At 35.7% G+C, this 24,165-nt stretch overlaps 1 protein-coding gene across 2 annotated transcripts in view; it reads left to right on the top strand.

Moving 5' to 3' along the window:
- The window catches only part of kitb (KIT proto-oncogene, receptor tyrosine kinase b), a 29,633-nt gene extending 6,724 nt beyond the window's left edge, over positions 1-22,909 (top strand). The window contains 18 exon segments of one of the 2 annotated variants that reach the window (NM_001143918.2): positions 438-577; positions 677-845; positions 1,132-1,318; positions 4,363-4,478; positions 4,582-4,696; positions 5,850-6,034; positions 10,183-10,289; positions 10,381-10,507; positions 11,364-11,468; positions 11,810-11,920; positions 15,127-15,265; positions 15,376-15,437; positions 15,536-15,636; positions 15,785-15,907; positions 18,462-18,573; positions 18,686-18,785; positions 22,559-22,664; positions 22,751-22,909. In NM_001143918.2, coding sequence (NP_001137390.2) covers positions 438-577; positions 677-845; positions 1,132-1,318; positions 4,363-4,478; positions 4,582-4,696; positions 5,850-6,034; positions 10,183-10,289; positions 10,381-10,507; positions 11,364-11,468; positions 11,810-11,920; positions 15,127-15,265; positions 15,376-15,437; positions 15,536-15,636; positions 15,785-15,907; positions 18,462-18,573; positions 18,686-18,785; positions 22,559-22,664; positions 22,751-22,909 — 2,264 coding nt within the window. 2 annotated transcript variants of the gene reach the window in all.
- Positions 22,910-24,165: the final 1,256 nt, after the last annotated feature.

Below are 24,165 nucleotides of genomic sequence, written 5' to 3'. Positions count from 1 at the left end.
TTTCTGTGTGGTTTTTGCATGTTCTTGCTGTGTTCGCGTGGGTTTCCTCCGGGTGCACAGGTTTCGTTAAATTGGGTGAATGAAAATTCTCTGTAGTGTATAAGTGTGTGTGTGTGTGAATAGGTGTATGGGTGTTTCCCAGTACTGGGTTATAGCTGAAAGGGCATCCGCTGTGTAAAACATATGCTGGAAAAGTTGGCGATTCATTCCACTGTGGCAATCCCCTGATAAATAAGAGAAGGAAAATTAATGAATGAATGAAAAAATAATAAGAACATGTAAATTTTGTGATGCCTCTTATATTGTTAAATTTCTAAACTTTTATTTTGCATGGTATATGCAAACTTATTTTCCAATTGTAAACAGTATATCTCAATATTTCTATAAAAAACATTTTGTGTTGTGTTTTATTACATGTTTGTTTCCCTCAAAAACAGCACCAGAGTCCGTGCCAGCAATCAGCCTCTCCAGAAATGAAAATGTGATCCTGATCCAAGACCAGGAGTTTAAGCTCAGCTGCAGCGCCGTCAACATCAACCACGATTTCCACCTGAGATGGACAATCCCTTCTGAAGCGGTTAGACACAAACACCTGTTGCATACACTCCCATACACTCAAGCTGTTTCCTGTAAACATGCTACTTAACCTGGACTGTTGTTCTCAATAATGATTTAGACAGCACTGGAAAGCCATAAATCAAACATTCAGCCTGGATCTAGAGAATATCAGCGATCAATAACATTGTGGATCCAATCTGTGAAGATAAACGACACGGGATCCTATCGCTGTAATGCCAGGAATGAGAAGGGGGTCTCCATGGCTGCTGTCAATCTGGAGGTTTACGGTGAGAATTGTGAAATAAAGGTTTAAACTGAATTTTTTTTAGCTTTCTAATTAGTGTTGACTTTAACCTGAGCAAAAAGTGCAAGACAGATTACTTGAAGGAAAACGAACATAATAGATTTTGGCAAATTATTAAAATTAGCGATGAAAGTCCAGCATTTCAATTAAGAGATTCATTAATGTTGATTAATCTTCACCTTGCTAAATGCCAGTTTTCAGCAAAAGACACATCCTTGGCAAACAACAGGAAATCTGTGTGTGTGTGTGTGTGTGTGTGTGTATGGCAGAGCGTGGTTTCATTAACCTCACAGAAGGAGAGAACAGGGTGGTGGAGGTGCGAGAGGGAGAAAGTCTGACCCTCAGTGTAGAAATAACTTCATACCCCAAACCCAACGACGTCTTGTGGACTTATAACAACCAGGAGCTTCAGAACACATCTGAGCATGTCATTACACTGCACAACCAACAATACAGGTACACACACATACAAATTATGGATTTAATACATTTATATTGTAGTTTATTATTATTATTGTTTTTTGTTTTTTACATTTTTTTATTTTATTTCAAGTGAAATGTAAAAATGCTTCTGCTGTTTCACAGTCCTTAATAAAAACCTGACATAGAAATGAGGGATTTTTTTATTTGAATTCAACAATTTTAATTTATGCAATTTAAAAATAAATACTCAAAAAATTACCATATTTCATCCGACCAATAAAAGAAAAGTGTTTTTAATACAAAAAAGTCAACCTTCAAAAAGTCACTTTTATTGTCACATCATTAGCAGCACGTGTGCTATGATGAGTGAAAAGCTTAGGTGCTGGCTCCAGACAGTACAAAACACAGATGCAAATACAACCACAGTTCAAAATACAGACAGTGCCAATAAAATGACAGTGTAAATACAACTACAGTGCAAATTACAGACAGTACAAAATACAGATAGTACAAAATTATGTTCAGTTATGCACTCAATTCTTGGTCGGAAAACCTTTTGCAGAAATGACTGCTTCAATCTGGCATGGGATGGAGGCAATCAGCCTGTGGCACTGCTGAGGTGTTATGGAAGCCCAGGATGCTTCGATAGCGGCCTTAAGCTCATCCAGAATGTTGGGTCTTACACCTCTCAACTTTCTCTTCACAATATCCCACAGATTCTCTACGGGGTTCAGGTCAGGAGAGTTGGCAGGACAATTGAGCACAGTAATACCATGGTCAGTAAACCATTTACCAATGGTTTTGGCACTGTGAGCAGGTGCCAGGTTGTGCTGAAAAATGAAATCTTCATCTCCATAAAGCTTTTCAGCAGAAGGAAGCATGAAGTGCTCCAAAATCTTCTAATAGCTAGCTGCATTGACCCTGCCCTTGATAAAACACAATGGACCAACACCAGCAGCTGACATGGCACCCCAGACCATCACTGACTGTGGGTACTTGACACTGCAGGCATTTTGGCATTTCCCTCTCCCCAGTCTTCCTCCAGACTGTGGCACCTTGATTTCCGAATGACATGCAAAATTTGCTTTTATCCTGTAGCCCAGGTCAGGTACTTCTGCCGCTATTTCTGGTTCAAAAGTGGCTTGACCTGGGGAATGTAGCCCATTTCCTGCACACGCCAGTACATGGTGACTCTGGATGTTGCTTCTCCACACTCATTCAACTGCTTCCGCAGGTCCCCCAAGGACTGGAATCGGTCCTTTTCCACAATCTTCCTCAGGGTCCAGTCACCTCTTCTCATTTTGCAGCATTTTCTGCCATACTTTTTCCTTCCCACAGACTTCCCACCGAGATGCCTTGATACAGCACTCTGGGAACAGCCTATTCCTTTAGATATTTCTTTCTGTGTCTTACCCTCTTGCTTGAGGGTGTCAATGGACAGCAGTCAGGTCGGCAGTCTTACCCATGATTGCGGTTTTGAGAAATGAACCAGGCTTGGAGTTTTTATAAGCCTCAGGAATCTTTTGCAGGTGTTTAGAGTTAATTAGTTGATTCAGATGATTAGGTTAATAGCTCGTTCAGAGAACCTTTTCATGATATGCTTATTTTTTGAGATGGGAATTTTGGGTTTTCATGAGCTGTATGCCAAAATCATCAATATTAAAACAATAAAAGGCTCGAACTACTTTATTTGTGTGTAATAAATCTAAAACATATGAAAGTCTAATGTTTATCAGTACATTACAGAAAATAATGAACTTTATCACAATATGCAATTTTTTTGTGAAGGACCTGTATATATATATATATATATATATATATATATATATATATATATATATATATATATATATATATATATATAAAACATTAGATTGATTGTTAATTAGTAGTTTGCAAGTACATAACAGAACAGAAAGTGCATTTTAACTGATGGCAAATGGCATTAAAAGGTAAAATTATGCATATAATATAAATAACAGGAAGTACTATAGAAACATTGTTGAAGTAGCAGGGTATCCACAGGGTCTTAAAAAGTCTTAAAATGTCTAACGTTTCAAAAACAAAATTTTAGGCCTTAAAGTCTTAAATTTACTAAAATATTGTGTTATGTGACTATGTGAATACACGTGTTGTGTTCTTATATAGTTTTTTAACAGGTCTTAATTTTCCTCTGCTCAAGTAAAGCTACACAATCCAACCAACATCTATATAAATCACCAACAATCCATCTTAATAAAACCTTTTTTTTATATTTAAGTTTATATTTATTATTTATATTGCAAAGAAATAAAATTTACAATGGCTGTTAGAAATATTTTACAGTAATTCCTCCAAATGAATTCCCTAATTCCCAGGGAAAGAAAACTAAAAACAAATACACAGAAGTAAGGGGGATATTTCTAAATAGGCATGAAACTTAAGGATTTATTACAAAAATGCAGAATAGAAATTCAAATTACAGAATAGAATTTATAGTCAATCTGTTGTCAAGCCAACAAAAATATATTTTTGATTATTTATGTAATTGTCTCTACAATAAATATGCTTTTAACAATGTTAAACTTGTCATTTTTTGTCAAAAACAAAATATTATGTTGAAAAACAAGTATACAACTGAAATTTTCTTGTTTTGACACATTAAAGTATGTGAAGAAATAATCGCTAAGAAATAATTACATTTGGTTGCAAGCAAGCAAAAAAAAAAAAAAGAATCCATTGGCCAACCCGGGCCATTAGAAATAATCAGTAGTGTTTAGCTTTGTATAAAGGGTCTTAAAAGGTTTTAAAAGTGTCCTAAAAAGTATTAAATTTGACTTGATAAAACTTGCAGAAAGCCTGAGTAGGGACAAGTTATTATACAATATAGTTTTTTTTAGTTAAATGTTAACAATTTTAAATAGAAATGCATGCTGCTTAAAATACTAGGAACAGTTTTATTAATACAGGGTTACACTTTAAGGTGTGGTTAAACTCACTTTCCAACTTTTAGCTCTGTTCTTTATCACGTTAACCTGATTTCTAATATTAGCATTTTTAATAAGCCTTGTGCATTGTTGTTTGTCGGAATGTTTCAGGTACATCAGTGAACTGAGGCTGGTTCGAGTTCATGGATCAGAAGGCGGGATCTACACTTTCTCAGCCAATCACAAATACGAGTCTGTCAATCAGTCATTCACCGTTCATGTTATTTGTGAGTTTAAAAGAATTGCAATATTTTAATTCTGATACATGCTTTTTACTTTGTTTTTCTTTTTAAAAACTTTTTTTATTAACACACTAAACCTCTCATTCAGGTAAACCAGTGATAGTTTCCCAGGAAGGGCCTGTTGATGGACAGGTGCGGTGCGTTGCTTCAGGATATCCTGTCCCCAAAATATCTTGGTATTACTGCGAGCCACCACATACTCGGTATGAGTCACAGACAAACTAATATAAGCCACTCAAACATATGTTATGTAAGAAGAGTAGACAAATCATTGTGACTGGAGTCTCACAAAGACAGGAAACAGAAAAGTGTTTATTTTTTTATTAGGAAAGACACTACACTACTTGATAAATGTATTATCGTTGATCCCATTTGTAAGCGCAACAACTAATAACTTGACTTGATTGAATGGATCATTTGGAAAAGTAACAGAAGGTCGATTTTTCAGAAGAATCATCTGTTGAACTGCATCCCAGTCATCACAAATAATGCAGAAGACCTATTGGAACCCACAAGTTTAGTGATGAAAAAAATCATGGTTTGGGGTTACATTCAGTTTGGGGGCATGCGAGAGATCTGTAGAGTGGTAGGCAGCATCAACTGCCTGAAGTATCAAGACATTTGTCTTGCCCATTACATTACAAACCATCAGAGAGGGCAAATTCTACAGCAGGATAGCTCTCCTTCTTATACTTCAGCCTCCACATAAAGGTTTTTGAAAGCAAAGAAGGTCAAGGTGCTCCAGGATTGGCCAGCCCAGTCACTAGACATGAACATTATTGAGCATGTCTGGGGTAAGATGGAGGAGACATTGAAGATGAATTCAAAGAATCTTGATGAACTCTAGGAGTCCTGCAAGAATGCTTTCTTTGCCATTCCAGATGACTTTATTATTAAGTTATTTGAGTCATTGTAGAGATGCAGACGTCCAAGCTCTAGAGTCATGCACAAGATTAATTTCTTTTCCACTGCAGCATGATTTTATATTCTATACAGATTTTTTTCTGTTCGAGCTCTTTGCAAAAGTTTGAAAATAACCAGTAATAAAAGTAGATTTCCAAATTCCCCACTATAAAACCTTTTATTTGACTCAATTTATTTAATCCAATATTGAGATTTTATTTAAACTAGAAATGTATGCAAATTAGCGTGGATTTCATTACATAATGCATAATTGATAATTTTAGAATAACATTTTGGAAAACTTGCAATACAAAAATGTTTGCAATTCCTAATGGAGTCAGTTAGTTGTTTAAACTAATTGTTTTCCCCTACTCACCTGCAGTATCTTGCAGTGTAAAAAAGCATGTTTGTCATATCCTGTGAGGTCTAAATATAATTTATACTCCATGACAGATGCTCCCACCTGTTGAATGCGACACAAGCAGATGAGGAGTTTGCTGTAATTACAGTGTCGGGGTCAGAGTTCGGACGAAGTGAGGTGGAGAGTCGACTTAATATCAGCAAAGGGAAATTTCACACTCTTGAGTGTGTGGCAAGCGCTCAAGGAGAACAGGCCTACACCCTTTTTTCAATTAGTGGTGAGTTTCTTCACTTCTTGTTTTTATAATGAAAATCACAAATATAGAAGTTCAGTCTGAGGACTCCAAGTAAAAAATATTTATACAGATTAAACTCAAAGCCAAATGCTGCTAGTGGATAGCTGCTGCTTACAAGTTCACGAGTCACAATTAATGTGTGATGTGTGTTCAAGTGATTTTAGTAGGAAAATGGATGCAATTTCATATTGTTTTCTTTTTTCTACTTGCTGTTAATACAGAAAGCTTTTTTGCTCTAATGCAACAAAATGAACAGCAATGGATTTGCATTAGGGCTGTAATAGGGGCTTTGTCTATTTAATCTTTTTTACTTTAGAATGATGCTGAATGTAGTTTATTTCACACAAAAGAGTGAGGTCTCATTTACTAATAATGACATATGACAATGCATGGAATCCACTAGGATTTCTAAAGGAAGCTGATACATCTTGCTATCACCTGTTATTAATATACCATTGCTTTGATACCTTTTTATATAAAAAAGGTATATACATATAAATATATATAAATTTGTATGTCTTTTTTAGTACATGTTAAAAGTTACAAAAAAATAATAAAGACAGTGCTTAAAATGGCCCAGGTTATCAAAATTTCAGCTGCTCCAATTTTTTTAAAATTTGTAATACATTTTACTATAAAAGTTCTTTTTTGACATTCATTGCTCTTAGACAGATTTAGACAGGAAGGGAAGTAAAAAAAGAGAGGGGAACGGGATCAGATAAGTTACACAAGCCCGCAAGGCTACCGATGCCCACTTTGTAAGAAAGATTTAATGGATTATGATTTATTCATGAAAATGTTTGGACACACAAATTTGTACGCACACATGCTTAGTGAATGAGATCCAATGACGTCAAAACTACCTGAATGAGCAATATTGTTTATAATAGTCAGTAAAACAGACTTATTTAAAACCAGAAAAGAAAAACAAACAAACAAAACAAACAGAAGTGTACCATCAATAACAGTATGTATGCTTAAATTCTACAGTCAAAATGTACATTTAATCTTTATTATACCAAACCTAAGAAGCATTTTAACGTTAAGGGTGTCTCCAAATGGAGGTCTGATTGAGAAAACTTATTTCAGCTTATTCTTAGCATATGTACCCCAGACACTAAAATAGCTGAAACTGGCCACTCACAGTATGTCATTCAGTGTTATCGAGAGCAGTAGTTTAGACATAAACCTGTTGACACCCAAACACACACACAAGCACACACACACACACACACACACACACAGCTGGTAAGGGATAATCCTTCAGCGTTCTCAGACACACACTGAGCTTGTTGACAGATATGAGGGATTATTATTTTGTGCAGCGTGTGCACATTAGGATTTGATATTGACGCTAAGCTCTTAAAATCCCCTGAACAACCGATTTAAAACACTCACACACAGTTCTAGCCTTATTAATATGGCGCTGATTTACGAGGTATTAAACTGTAACTGTTATAAACACTGATGTGGTGTTTATATAGGGGAGATCAGTTGAAGTATAATTTCTGCACACTTGCTTGTCTTTTTTTCAAGAAATATTGTAATGTATAGTCTTTAAAATATGAATTTTAGTAATGGCTATACCATGCTTATTGAACGAAAACCCTTTATTTTGTTTAACAGAAAGTGATCAAAACTAGAGAACAGCAATGGTTGTTGCTTGAAGAAATGCATGTTTCTGAAGTAGCTTCTGATAAACATTTGCATCCATAACATATATCTGGATAACTCCTGCTGCAGAAAACATCCCTCCGATACGTCCTGCTCCACTGACTTTTTTATGCATCTTGTGTTCAGGCTGTTTACACTAATTTATTTTTGTTTTAAAATGGTATTTTAGAAATGAAAACACTCCTTATCCAGATTTGCTTTTCTGTCCACTCTGCACAGCCTAAAACAAAGGACACATTACTATTTTGCATATGTGAGAAGCTTGATGAATCATGAAACATTACATAAAAGTCCAGAAGACCAGTCAGAAAGCGATTGTACCTCCATTTTAATACAAACACTAGGGTTTCCAAATAAAAACGGGGTCTTTGCTTTTTTTAAATGCTCAGTTTCCTCAGATGCTGGATAAGGGGCCATTCACACAGAATGTGTTTTTCCTTTCCAACATGCTACTTTTCTATTGTTTTTCAATGTAAACAAGCTCTGGATGGATGTGTTTGACTGATACGCTTGCGTCTCACATCTTTCGAAGCGTTAAGCATGAGAACGATCTGTGTGTGTGTCAATTTGAAATATCTTCAACTTTCATACGCATTACAGCACATCACTGTGAGGTAAAAAAACAGTAGACCAATCAGAAAAGCTTGGCAACTATTGCAAGCTTGTGTTTATAGTGGAAAGTTGCATGACAACTTTTATTTGCAGTTATATCATGGCAAATGAGGCACTCATTGTGGCTGTATCCAGATATTCTTATTTATTTGATGTATTTTCAAGTTGTTTTCATAACATATTATTTTCTTATTTCTAATGGGACCATTATTGTCATTATTGCATCACATTCATAATATTACGTCATGTGGAGCTGTCAAGCATTTTTAGAAGCAAAGATGCATTTAGTGTGAATAAGCCCTTAGTGTGAGAGGGTGCTCGCTGCAGAGCCATTTGAGGAGAGCTGAGCTCCAGCGAGGGGGAGCATGAGCTGTCGCTCCTCCTCCTGTAAGCTGTTTTAATGCGTACACCAACCCCACCCCTAACCCTACCCCCAGTGACAAAAAAGGTGGAGCTCAAGCTTAAGCTCCCCCTCGCTGGAGCTCAGCTCTCCTCAAATGGCTCTGCAGCGAGCACCACTTGCTTAGTGTGGACACCAGGCATAACTGTAACAAAACTTGTTCTAATTAGAAAATGCACTGCTGTTTTTGGCACCTCGGTGTTTTTCCAGTTTGTTGACAATTAACAAAATGTTTCCGATTGAACTATATCCATTTCCTGTAACACTTGATTTCATTATTAAAGTGAACTTCAGAACAGTTTTTTTCATCCACAAAACCTGTTCTTCAGCAAAGTTCAGTCTTGCTTTTTTATTTTTCTGTTTGTGAGAAGTTTGGTCAGTGCAGAATGGCTTTATGTCCAAGTTAATTTAAACAACTTAAAATGCATGTCAGAGCAGATCTTGACCGCTGTTGAGCAATTGCGGCTGCAGTGTTGAACTGATTACCCATTTAGATTCTCTACATTATTCTGTCCTCTCATGCATTTGTCTTTCATAGACAACCAGTGTTTTTTTTGACATTGTATTTTTGTAGGTGCAATAATGTAGAAATCACATAATTTTAAATCAAGATCTCTTGCTATGGCCGAAAGGGTCATTCTTTGATGACCAATAACTGTGAGAAATCCTATATTTTAAACTGTAGCTGGGTTTCCATCCAACATGAATTGAATCTTTTCAAAGTTAGGAAAAATAAGAGAAAATATAAATCCCAAATGTCAATTAGGTGAAAAGTGCATTGAGCGGCTGGCTATAATATTGGTAACCTAGTGACCAACAGTAAAGAAGAAAAACATAATGGAGTAATGTGAGTGTAATGTTCGCTACGCCAGTCAGTGTTTGTTTGAAAAATGCATTTCCATCTTCCATGATTAGAATTAACCCTTTTGTCAAAACTATTTTTTTGCAAATTAAGCGATTTTCATCACCTGTTTCTCACGCAATAGTTGAGGAGAGGGTGATGGAAACCCAACTAGCTTACTTTTTCAAGTTTCAGGTTTTTTGATACTGCTGAAAAAAACTGAAACTTGAAAAAGTAAGCTAGCTGGGTGTAAAACAAATCTTGCTGACTTAACTTTTTAAGTTGAATCAATTAAACCTTTCTGGTCATCTCAACATACGTCAATCAACCTGACTAAAAACATTAAGTCAATCTTTATATAACTTAAATTTAGCTGAAACCCGACTAACTTATTAAAATAGGTTAAAGCAACATAAAAAAATTGTTGTCTAGACTTTTTGTCATTACATTTTTTACAGTACAAAATATGGCCTTTTTGCCAGTAGAACTTCAAATAGGACTAAGCAGTGACCTTGAAATTCAAGTACTTGTAGGTTGTTCTCTTGTGTTCATTTGTGTGTGTATATACTGATGAATGTGTTGATATGTTTTTTGTCTATCAAGAGAGAACCGTGCCTCATAAACTCTTCACACCGCTGCTATCTGGGGTTGTGTCCACTTCTGTTTTGCTTAGCTTCATTCTGGTGGTTCTGCTTTACAAATACATGCAGGTACTAAACCATCATTCACATATTTAGAAGCACCATAGCAATACGTTCTGGTTTAACTTATTTAGCTTGTATTTTCTGCTTGTGATTTTAGAAGCCTAAATATGAGATCCACTGGAAGGTGATTGACAGTTTTGATGGCAACAATTATACCTACATAGACCCAACGCAGCTCCCTTATGACCCAAAATGGGAGTTTCCACGGGAAAGACTGCGCTTTGGTAAAGTTATATACACAAATAAATGTCATGATTATACAGCAACTTATTATACTACAACAAACAATATTTTAATACAATACTTTTACATAGTTTGGGATCAGTACATTTTTTTTAAAAGAAATTAAGACTTGTATTAAGCAAAGAGGCATTAGTTTGATCAAACTAAACTTCTGTTTTTGAAATTACAATGAATCTACACATTCTGGGTAAAAAAAAGTCACAAAAGAATGGTACGATTTTAAAATAAGGTTTCATTAGTTATTGTTAGTTATTGTATTACTGACGCAAACAAACAATGAACAATACATTTATTGTTGTCTATATTCATCTTTGTTATTATCAATTTCTGAAAATGAAATCGTGATGGTTTGTGTTATAATTCAGTGCATTAAGTAACATGTACAACTTTACCTTGTGTGTTGCATTAATAAATAAACTGTGATTAATAAATGCTGCACAAGTATTGTTCATTGTTTGTTCATGCTAACAGAACCTTATTGTAAAGTGTTACAGAATAATCTATGAAAGTTCAGTACTGGTATAATACAAAAAACTTAACCCAAGCCATTTTTATATTTTATTATTATTATTAATATTATTTTATATATATTATTTGTTTTACCATTTTAAGCTCCAAACCTTTGAACATTATAAGTACTTAACTTAAAAAACCTTTCAATAAAAAAGATTAAAGAAATACAATTAAAGTATAAAATTATTTATTTTATAGAATAATTTATTATAGAATATAACATTTGTATTAAATTAATTAATATTAGAATAAACATATTTTACAGTCTTTAATCATATTAATGTTAAGTAAAAGCAAGATGTTTGGTTTTTTGTATCAATGAAGGTAAAATCCTTGGCTCTGGAGCGTTTGGTAAAGTGGTGGCAGCTACTGCATATGGACTTTGCTCAGCCGACACAGTGACCACTGTTGCTGTAAAAATGCTAAAACGTGAGTATTTATACAATGACTTAACATGTGAAGTATGTCTATTCAATAAATCACTAGTTGCTAGAAAATATCCGTTTTATGCTTCTTTGAATATTACATTTCATGCACTGTGTAATCTGACCAATCAGCTTTCCTAAGGAGACAGTTAGAAAGCCTTCAATTTTTTATTAATCATTTGAGAGTCGTGCATGTAAACCAATTGTAGAAGACAAATAGAACAACCTTTAAATAGCATAATGAGGCACTTTAATGTTGTTTAGAAACCTTTAAAGGCATGATAGATGTACTGTAATGTTGTTTTGTGTGGCTCTAATTTTTTTATTACATTTTTTCTTTCAAAGCGAGTGCGCACTCCACTGAGAAAGAGGCTCTAATGTCGGAGTTAAAAGTCCTGAGTTACATCGGTAACCATATAAACATCGTCAACTTGCTTGGCGCCTGTACAGTAGGAGGTATGTACTTAATACTTTACTTTCAAACAATGGTGATATATAAGTTATAATAAGATGTAGTAGTGTGCAAAAGTTGACCACCAGCTCTGGTATTTTTTGAATGTTTCAATCACATATTTATGTTTTGCTCCCTTAATTAAAAGACAAAAATAAAGTAATAGAAATGTACAAACTTTTAAAAAAGTAAAAAAAAAATAAAACATGTTTATTGTTACACTTGTTGGCACAAATAACATGGTCCTGAAATGTATCAAGCTTTTCTAAAGGCATCCTTGAGTTGAGCTTTAGAATTAGGCTTTTTTAAATGAATAAATAAATAAATAAACGTATTTTATTTGTTTATTCCCTCTGCCTTAGAGATCCTATATTGCCACTATAAAATTCATGTCTGTAGACTATGGGCTCTATTTTAACAATCTAAGCGCAAAGTCTAAAGCACATGGTGCAAAAGCATTAAGGCCGTGTCCAAATGCACTTTTGCTATTATAAGGATGGAAAAATACAGTTAGCGCCGAGGTGCATGGTTTGACAGGGTTGTGCTCATTCTCCTAATGGGTGTGTTTTGAGCAAAACATGCATTAAACCAATCAGTCTTATCTCCCATTCCCTTTAAGATTCAGATGTGTCGTGCCATGGCACATTTGCTATTTACATGGCGTTCAAAAAAAAGTCCAAAGTCGTAAGTGGAAAAACTGAATGGACAAACTGAACGCTTCACTAGCGAGAAAACAGTTTAACAGACTATCTGTTTGAAGATAAAGGACGAGCCTCCTCCATTGGGCCTCTTTACTTTCTCTTTACTTTTACTCTTTACTTTACTTCTTTACGTTCGTGGATAAGGAAACGGTGTTGTACGCACTCCGCTGAAGATATCCATTAGTCTACCTATTAAATTGTGTTTGTTAAACGCAAATATTTGTTTCAAAACTATTTCTAAATTCAGTTTTAATTTCCTGCTAGTGTATAGATGAACAATAATAACGAATTGTCGTAAAAAAACTGAGTTATGTTCAAACACACGTCCTATTCTTATGCCCCGTATAGTGATGCATACATCTCCAAAACCCGACAGATGGACAAATCTAAACTTGTACATACTTATACAAATATGAATATAATAAATATTACTGCTAATAATAATAACATTTTAATAAAAATGCAAATTGTCATGAATAAACTAAAACAATCTTATTATGATCACCAAGGATCTAGCGGCTGCAGATTGCTAATGGACTACAAATCCGTAATTTATGGACTGTAAGACCCAGTCATGCACCACACACACACAACCTGTTCCTGATTATGATTGATACACAGCTGGAGGGTTGTCATAGACTGATTACATTGACTATATATACACCTCTCAAACACACACATTGCTGAGTCTTGTTAAATTGTTTGTGAACATTACGACGAATTTCCCTTGCCTTGCCTTCCGTGTCTGACCTTTGCTTTGTTTTGTTTATTCCTGTATGCTGCCTGCCTTTTGACCATCTGCCTGCTTATTAACTATGATTCTGGATTGCCTGTTTACATCTGTTTCTCTTTGTGTTGACCATTGCTTACCTGACCATCTCTGTATAATAAACCCTGCGTTTAGATTCTCAACCCTGTTGCCAGCGTCACTTACAAATCTATGTAGGAAATAATAGTTTTTGTAACATTTGAATTCTTTATTTTCTTTTATTTGTAAAGACATTTGTGTATTGCTGTACATAGTGTGTGTATTAAGCGTTTGTACCTGCATAAGCTGGAGTTTAGACCAACTTTCACTTGGTCAATAGCGTGGTCTATTTCAGTTTCTGTAAAAAAAAAAAAAACATGCCAACAATGCACCTTAACACACCTCCTTTATAGACCGGCACACACATGAGTTGATACAGTGACACAAAGTGTGGTTTATTTATAAACTACTTTCGAGAGGATCACGTGCTTATGATTGAACACAGCTGGTACCCCAATAACTCCGCATATTGCACCAATCAGATAAATACTGACACACTATAAATTACCAGAGCTTTCTACTCCATCATCATCGTTTTGAAGAATCCCCCCTTCCACCCCTACTCCTCCCCTTCTCCGATAGGGCGCCACGGTGGCTGAGTGGGTAGCATTGTTGCCTCACAGCAAGAACGCCGCTGGTTTGGCCCTCTCCGGGCCAGTGGGTGTTTCTATGCGGAGTTTGCATGTCCTCCCCGTGTTTCGCTTGGGTTTTCCCTGGGTCCTCCGGTCTCCTTCCACCGTTCAAAGTCATGCAACTTAGGTAAATTGACTACTTAAAAATAGCATCCTAAGTCAACTCTTAGTCAAATATATCAGCAGTTCACAGTAGGGCAGTTCTCGAGACCCACCTGAGCTCCAACTCTTCTCTCACCCTCCAAACAGGAGGGATCCTCGGGCTCAAGGATATTTTGGGCTCAGGGCTCTCTCCTGGTACAGCATGCCAAACACTCTTTATTATCAGTCATCAGCTAAGTGTGAACTCTTGAAAGGATCTGCTATTTAAACAACGTGGCGCAAAACGTAAAAATTAGGGTTGCGCTGGTCTGAATATAGCAACAAATTTTGCCAAACATGCCTTGCGTCTTATTGCACCAGGTGTATGGTAGGGCCCTGAAACTATCAGTATTTTATTAGCTTTGTTTCTCTCCAAATATGATTTCACTATTCAGGTGGAAACTAATAAATAATTTATATATGATTATTATATCATTGCTAAAACAACAAATCTAGTGGTGGACTTCAACTTTTGCACAATATTGTATTTATTTTTTTGCCCTCAACTCATTCCTGTCGCATAATACTATCTTTATTTTGGTTGAAACACATTTGGAGCTGCACTTTTTTAAACAATGAAGGTGATATTAGATTTACTTGTCAGTAGTATTCAACAATTTATTATCTATTCTTCAAAGAAACCTATTGTATAAGCTTTTTATAGAATTAAATAGCTTTGCATGTATGCTATTGTATTTGTGTCATTTTGGAGCCTAAAATATAAATGAGTTCTTGAATGGGAAAGAGCGGCTCAATTTATCTACCTTAAAAGTTTTTTTCAGGTTCTTTTATCTGGCGAATGTGTTTCTTTTTATGTTTCGCAGAATAAATGTATATTTAAGATGTTTTGAGGTTGTAAAATTTAATTTTTTTTTTTTTTTTTTGGGACAGGAAACTCGATAGTCTTAATGCATTTTTCCCCCCAACAGGTCCCACTCTTGTGATCACAGAATACTGTTGCTATGGCGACCTGCTAAACTTCCTAAGAAGAAAACGGGATGCTTTCTTCAGTTCCAAAACAGGCGATGGATATTACAAAAATCTGCTCAGCCAAACACAACCCTCAATGTAAGATTGCGTGTGAGAAATAAGGTGCAGCATTAATGAGCGTATAGCCGTCCTTTGTTGGGTGTTGTAATGTAATCCAACATCTATTATCTGCATGTGTGCGCACACAGAGAGGGCACCGATAATGGTTACATGCCCATGAGGTCATATCAGAAGAGATCAAATCAGACAGGTAGACACATCCCACGAATAACACAAGCAAAAATGCATACAATTCATCACCAACTTTCATCATTGATTCATTTTCTTTCTGTATCATCTGTCATTCAGAATGGTGCGATGACAAAGATGATCTATCTTTGGATACCGAAGATCTGCTCAGCTTCTCGTATCAAGTGGCTAAAGGCATGGACTTCCTCACATCCAAAAATGTAAGTGTGTATTACTTTTAATCACCTCTCAGGTTTCAGTGCGAGTTGAATGTGGAGTCCTTGAAATGACAGTTCATTCTCAAATTTAACAGAGGCTAGCGAATATGTTTTTTGACTGATACATTAATGTGTCTCCTTATGTTTGTAGTGCATTCATAGGGATCTGGCTGCCAGGAATGTTTTACTCACTCAGGGTCGGGTAGCGAAGATATGTGATTTCGGTTTGGCACGTGACATCACAAGAGATTCCAACTACGTCCTGAGAGGAAATGTGAGGAAGTGCTATATATGCTTTACCACCGTCACACATACTGTCAGGCTTTAATAATATCCAGCGTAAACAACTTTTCATTTTAGATTGTACACTATATGGACTAAGTCAGTATTTAAGACTGTATTTGGAGATTCCATCTTTGATTTCTGATTTGCTGTGCATTTTTTTAAGCTGTACATGTTTTGCACTGGTCTTACAGTTGCCTTCCACTTCTTTATTAGGATTTTTTTTTTGTTTGAAGTCATGTAGTTATAATTTGAAATAAAAACTGCCTAGCAATCTTTCAGAACACCCTAGAAATACCTTAGCTACCGCCTAGCAGCCACTCAGAACACCTTAGCAACCGCCTAGCAACACCCTAGAAACCAGTTAGCAAACACTTAAAACACCCTAGCAACCACCATATCAAACACCTAAAAATTACCTCACACAACCTTTAAAAAACACCTAGCAACACCTTAGCAATTACATAGCAACCACCTAGCAACATCTTAGCATCCCTTAAGGCTGATTTACCCTTCTGCGTCAAGCGCACTTGTATGCTCTGGGGCAGTCTTTGCGTGGTCGCATAGCCCTTGTCGTGGCTGATGCTGACGCGCACCTTTCAAAAAATGTTGCTACACGTCGCAAGCAAGCTCTGTGATTGGTTGGCTTGGTAGCTGTTACCAGTGCGGGCAACATTATAAAGCTGCGGGCTCGGAGACCCAAATGCACACTCAGACCTGCTCGCTCAGACTGCTAGACCTGCACTTCCACACCTATCGTTTTCTCAGACAGTGCCATCTGCTGTTTAAAAGATTGACTAACCTGAATTCAGCTACTTATAAATTACTTAAACTATTTTTCTGCTATAAAAGTTTTGACTATGATTAATTACATTATTATATAAAATATTAAACATACTAGATTTTGATTTAATGCATTAATTCTGTTGTCATTTTATTAATTGTATTTGTAAATGGATATTGTTCAGTTACTTTAATTCATTTATTTATTCATTTTCTTTTCGGCTTAGTCCCTTTATTGATCTGGGGTCGCCGCAGCAGAACGAACCGCCAACTTATCCAGCACATGTTTTACGCAGCGGATGCCCTTCCAGCTGCAACCTATCTCTGGGAATTATTTATACACACTCATTCACACTCATACACTACGGATAATTTAGCCTACCCAATTCACCTGAACTGCATGTCTTTGGACTATGAGGGAAACCAGAGAACCCGGAGGATACTCATCCGAACGCACATACAATAAATTATAGTACTCTGTGTAATTTTCTCACAACAAGCTTTATTTTTGTGTACTTTTTCTTGAGGTCCTACAAGTCAAGCTGTAAACAATGCAGATTTTTTTTTTTTTAAAATAATAGTTGGAAATACACAAGTCACAAGCAAATTATTTTTGCTTTAACCTAAGAGAGCTCATATTGTAAATTATATGCAGACTAACTGATATTTTGATTTCCAAAAAACTTATATTTAATCATTACAGAACTTATTAACAATTGTTGAACTGTTGTTGTGTTACTGTTACTATCTTTGGTAGCACCTTGAGATAGATAATACAGTAATACATACAATAGACCCACATAGCACTAAAATATGTTACAAATAATAATTGCGTTATATATTATACATTGTTTTTTAACATTTTTACTTTTAAAGTTTTTTTTTTTTTTTTGCTAGAAAACATTGCTAGAAAATGGTCACAGAATGGTACAATAACACCGAAATTAAAAGCAAGCTGTAAATATCATAAAATAAGTGTCAAAATCTTTTGACACTAATTTTGACCAAATCAAACACTGGAATAATTGTTTGTTAGTGTAATATTTTACACCACATTGATTTATGCCATAAAAACTGGTAATTTTCAGGAATCTCTTCAATAAAATCAATAACCTTACTCACGTGTCTGATGTTGCTACTTGCTAAAAAGTGCCGATTCACCCAATCGAACAGCAGGTGGCACTGTCTGAGAAAACGATAGGTCTGGAAGTGCAGGTCTGAGCGTGCAGTTAGGTCTCCGGGCCTGCAGCTTCACCTTACTCAGTTCGGGTGACTCTGGGAGCCGTGCGAGCCCGAGGGAGCAAGTGTTTACAAGTGTCGAGTCCTCTGAAGTAGAGCTAGATGGAAACATTACCTTATGATTAAGGCGTAATCTCAATTCTACTTTTCTACCCCTTCCCCTTAGCCCTTGAAACAGAGTGTGAAGGCGAAGGGCTTCAAAATTTACAGCACTACAACACTTGCACACGTCATTATGTCATTGTGATCTCTTACTTCATGTGAGATTGATAATGGGGACTGCTGTAATTATTGCAGTTGCGTTTTTTAATAATAATATATGTAAACACAGGAATTAGACTTTTCTGACAGGGTATTTGAGTGTCATTTTAATTCATAGACTAAAAATCAGAAACTGAATAACACTGACTTTCATTAAATAAAACAAAAACAATTCTACTGCCTATAAATATCATGGCTGATAGTGTATTTTCTAACTTACTAAAGCATTGGTCAATATCACAAGTACTGTGTTTCTTTTCTAGGCACGTCTGCCAGTGAAATGGATGTCCCCGGAAAGCTTGTTTGCTTGTGTGTACACTTTTGAGAGTGACGTCTGGTCCTACGGCATCTTACTATGGGAGATCTTCTCTCTGGGTCTGTATATGAGCTCATAATATGCGTATGAAATATCACTCGCACCAAGAATACAGCTAACAGACTGTTAGTGAATCATTGCAGCTCTCATTAGGTGAAAATCTGCCTGCAGGTAACACACCATATCCGGGGATTCCAGTTGGATCCACATTCTATAAGATGATACAAGATGGATACAGAATGAGTGAGCCTGAGTTCGCTCCAAGTGAAATGTAAGATCTTGTCAACTTTAATATTACTATTGTGTACGCTTCTGATTTGGTCAGTCAAAATGTGATTATTAGTGTGTGTTGTTATCTATGATCTATGGTTTTCTTTGGTATTACTTTGCATTGCTATGAGTATGCTAAAAAACAAAAGCAGCATGGTTTGCAAACCAAAAATGCTAATGTTTTCTGACAACACGACAACTTGTTTTATTACAACTTGGATTATTACATCTTTTGAGGCGGTGGAGCAAAACAGGAAGCTGTCTTGCTTGGCTTTATTTTTTCTGCTGTCTCCGCTGGTCTCAACATTCAATGTAGCTTGAAGCAGATTTGTAAAAACTGCATTTCATGTTATTTTGTTTTGCCATTCACCATGAATCCCTACTGGAGTCACACACAGAATAACATAACAGTTTTCTAAAATACATTTTTAAACATTAATGACATTGCTGATATTTTACTATAATTACTGTAGTTTTCAGATTTGCACGATCCATTTATCAAAGATGTAAACAGCTGCGTATGTTTTAGCAAGCAATTCTATTCTATGAGCATTTCTGTGAACAAAATATATATAAATAGGTTAGTTAATATGCTGGATTTGATTATTGATGATTTGTGATGATGCAGGATTGTTATGTTCTTCAAAACTCATTCAGCTGTTGTCATAGCATCAGGTGGGCATGCCCAAACCTGCTACGGGGCAGCTTATTTCTTATAAACATAATTAGATTGTGTCATTAGCAAAGGTAATACAAACATATGTACCAACTGCTAATATTTAATTACTAGAGTATTATATTAAATTAGGGGAAATCATTGCAATAATTGTGAAATCATATTTTTTTTTAATCAGAATTTTAACGATTTCAAAATAAACACTCTGAAATAAAGGTACAAAATTTCCAAGGGAGTGTGCAATTTCAAAGGATTCAATAAGAACATTGTGAGTGTTGAGAACATTTTCTGTAATATTGTGGAATGTATGATAATAGACATGGCCAATATTCTTATTATTAAATTATTTTTTGTGATGAAACAATTATACAATTTACAGGAGTCATGCAAAACCACATTATCAGCTAATTATTGTTTGATTTGACAGTGAGATGCAGACTCTTCTTTAATAACAAGATGCTTTTTGATGCAAAAATATTTTAAATGGCCAGTTATTACACCACGGATTAGGACAATTGAATACTGTCACATAAAAAAACAAAATAAATTGCTAAATACTACACTCATCATTCATTCATTTTCTTGTCGGCTTAGTCCCTTTATTAATCCGGGGTTGCCACAGCGGAATGAACCGCCAACTTATCCAGCAAGTTTTTATGCAGCGGATGCCCTTCCAGCCGCAACCCATCTCTAAGAAATAAATACTACACTCTTGGAAGATAAAACTGCAAAGTCCATCTAATGTAAAGTAATGTAGAAAGTTAATGAGTATCATTTAACAAACCATTTCTTTTACCAGGAATTTTGAATTGATTATTAATCACCAGCCAGTGGCAGAATTGATGATCATGATTATGAGGATTGATATATTTGTTCTTCAAAATAAACGCAAGCACACACAAACACACACACACACACACACACACACACACACACACACACACACAAACAACAATCTACTTATTTAAAATAAGCTGAATCAACACAATTATTGAGATTTCATTGGGACAACTTAATTTTTTATGTTCAACCCACATAAATTTGTTCAATGTGTTAACAATCGATTTGTGTTGGGACAACATCAATTAATTTTGTGATGACATAATGACATCATCTGATTTGTGTTCAATTACCAGATATGTGAGCAAAACACAAAAAGAAATTTATGAAATGAAACAGTTTGTTAAATAAGGTAGGCAAAAGCTTTTCACATTTGTTGTGGGTGGGTTCAGGCATTACACTATCATGTGTCAATTTATTTAGTTTGACCTTTAGAGCAGAATTTCTTTGGGATAGTGTAAGTTTCTTAACTCTGCGGCATAACTGGCTATTTAAATGAATTTTACATCAAAAAAGCTTTTTGATATTTGAGAAATGACTGCATCTCTTGCCTATGTTGCTGTGCACATGATTAGTCAATTATTCTTTTACACTCTCAGAAACTAATAAACTGGGGTGGTACCTTTTCAAAATATGCATTTGTATCTAAAAGGTCCATATTGGTTTCTTTAAAATATTAGTACCACTCTTGTCACAGATTTTTAACCTCTTGTTTTTTTTGTTTTTTTTGAGCATGTGTTTGTGGGCATGGAAATGTATTATCTTCTCTCCCTGTTAAATTTGATCTAATCCGTGTCCCGAAACACACCCCCCCTCCCGCTTTCACTTCTCATTCTAACAGAGGGAGCGATTTGTTTGTGAATGAATCTCCATTATTAACGAGTCGTTCACTTAGCCAACAATAATACAAGTTTCCAGCACCGCAGCATCTTGTTGTCATATTTCCTTTACATTGTTTGCTTATTTTATGTAACAAAACTAGTATGAGCCTAGTATTTAGTGCAGGCGGGTGTTACTTTCCTTATGATATAAAAAACAAAATCTTACCTATGAAATGTTCTGCCTTCGTGCTTTGTTTTCTTTGTTTGCTTGTTACTACACCCTTTCACAATGCAAAAGTCCAGCATCTTCAGATTAGCTTTAGTCTTTACTAGTGCGGTTGAATGACATTTGTCGTGGAAGCACTGTGCGGCAATGCTATTGACGCATGCTCAGGGTCTGTATGCGATATCTAGTGTATATATCCCGGCCCATAGCCAGGGGGTTTGGAGTGGTTCGAAAGACCCACCCCTCAATGAAAGTCCAGAATTTGTCCCATACATGAGCTCATTTGTCTTATTTTGACTGCTATGCCATCATAAATAGTGAAATTAATCCACTGAAAGAGGCTTTAAGACCAAGCAAAATTGTGTATTACAATTTATTTGAAAACTAATTTGTCAATTTTTTTTATCCATGAATTTGCAATCAAATCAAATTTATTTTTTATAAGAGGCTAGAAAAATTGTGAAGCTCTTTTATTATCACCATGTTTTATTTTTTTATTATTCAGATTCAGTTTTCAAAGGACAGTTGAATGTTCTGGACAGTTTGTAGGCTACAGGCTACAATACGCTACAGTTTTTTTAATTTAAAACTTTAACAGATTCATATTTTTTTAATGAATTAAATTTTTATTTTAAAAATAAGTATTTATTCATTTTTCTTTATTCTAAATCTTTAGGAAATATTCTGGTACATTAAAAGTGTCATTATGATGATGATGTAACAGGCAGTTCCAGCTAAAAATAGGGCTTAAAATATCACCTAAATGCAGTATTTAAATGTGTAAATGAGGTGAATAACTGCAAAAAGGTCCACATTTTGAGAAAAAAGAACCACCCCTTATACCAGGCTGGCTGAGGGCCTGATATCTATGATATGAAATGATCTCACTTTTGGTTAGAGCTATAAGACCTGTTATCATGACAACAACTCCTGGATGAGTTTTAAAAACAAAACTATCATGAATCACGTCAAATATCATTAATCATGAATCATTAATAATCAAATTCACATACAAAGAACAAACCCCAGAGTTTTACCAACAACACAACCACCAACAAAAACAACAACATAGGCATCTTCATGTAAAAAAAAATGACCTGACATTGTGATTTGGTAAATTGCAACTTGCCATGCTCATAAATACAAACCTCCCAGAATACCGCTTGCATCTGATGTGCATGCTAATGAGTCTCATGTGCTTACATTTCCAGTTACGAGGTGATGAGATGGTGCTGGAGTGCCGACCCTCTAAAAAGACCACCTTTCAAGAAGCTGGTGGAAAGAACCGAGCTCCTGCTGTCGGAAACCACCAAACATGTATGTTTTGACTCAAGTCAGCAACAGCAAAGCAATGCTTGCCCTGATGCAACCCCTCCAGTTAAGTGTGCGACTGTATCTTGCAGGATTACTTGAATCTCAGCACCAGTGGCAGCTGCGAGGCGTTTGTTCCTCCAGGCTTGCAGAGGCCACAAAGGCTGAGCTCAGTGGGCAGCTCAACAGCCTCCACTCAACCCCTGCTGCAGGCTACAAATGATGTTTTTCTGGAACATCAGAGCATATAAATAACGTCCCCATCACCATTGTCTCAATAGGTTTGACCTAAAAGCCTTATCTTCCCGTTTTTCCTTTTACCTTTAATCGTGGCATTTAAGGGCATCTAGTAAAATGACCTGCCCTCTGTTTGGCTCAATGCAACTCCATTAGCCTTGTCTTCGAAAGATATTTTCCAAATACTGGAGACGCAGCATGTCCAGCCATGTAACTCTTAATGTATTTTTCTAAATGCAGCTGTTTTATTGTATCGATCGGCAGTATTTTGAGTGCACGGCCAGGCAAGCGTTTAGATGTAGAACCTAATGTTACCTCACCAGATAAATGACCAGCTCTACTGATGACATCATCACGTAGCGAGTGACTCTCTGATGTGATATCATGCTGTTTTTTTTTGTTTTTTTTGACTGGGTGAACACGATTGACTGAACTGTAAGGTAGGTCACTGGTAAAGATGTTAAACCCAAGGTGAGTCTTGTTTCAAGCACCTAATATTACCAAATGGAGGTTTTCATTCATACGTTCTACTCTTTTCAGCACGTGAAAGAACAGGTTACTTATTCATCATGTATCGTATGCTCATCTGAACTGTAAGTTGGACTTACTGGTGTCATTTTCATATTTATTAATGATGAATCAGGGGGTAGGGGTGTGTGATGTTGACATTTGGTTCTCCCAATAATATCTTGTATTATTGTGCATATGACACTTAAGTCACCAATAGACGGATATCATTGACTATGTTTACATGGACATTAGTAATCGAAGTATTTGATTAAATCTGATTAAGACAATAACATGATTAAGGTGTTTACATGAGTTGCTTTTTGAATGTTCCTTTCATGATCCAATTTTACATGTTATAACATATAGTTTGATAAACGTCATTACTATTTATGTATCCTCTGGAGGTTCATTTAGTTTCTGGCGTTTCATTTTTTGACTTTAACTGCAGTCCGCCAGTTTCACTTTCATTCAGGAACATTTCATTCATGCCCCCCATGACAAACTCAGGTATTGGTTGCGAGTACAAATTAACAGGGTATATACAAACTTCTTGAGTTGAATTTAATACCTTCAAAAAATGTACTACCAGCACGACTTGCACAAACTGCAACTGTAGTGGCATATTGCAGATAACATGCATTTAAGCTTAAGTAAAGCAGAGGGATTAATCAAGGTATTACAGTGGGCCTTTGTCCATAGTTTTTAATCAATGTCATATATGTCAATAGTCGCTCTTCTAAGAACAGTTCGGTACGGTTAC

The sequence above is a fragment of the Danio rerio genome, chromosome 1, assembly GCF_052040795.2.
Source record: "Danio rerio strain M-AB ecotype USA chromosome 1, GRCz13ab, whole genome shotgun sequence".
NCBI lineage: Eukaryota > Metazoa > Chordata > Actinopteri > Cypriniformes > Danionidae > Danio > Danio rerio.
Note: the sequence above shows the minus strand (reverse complement) of the source record. Positions and strands in the feature narration are given on the sequence as shown.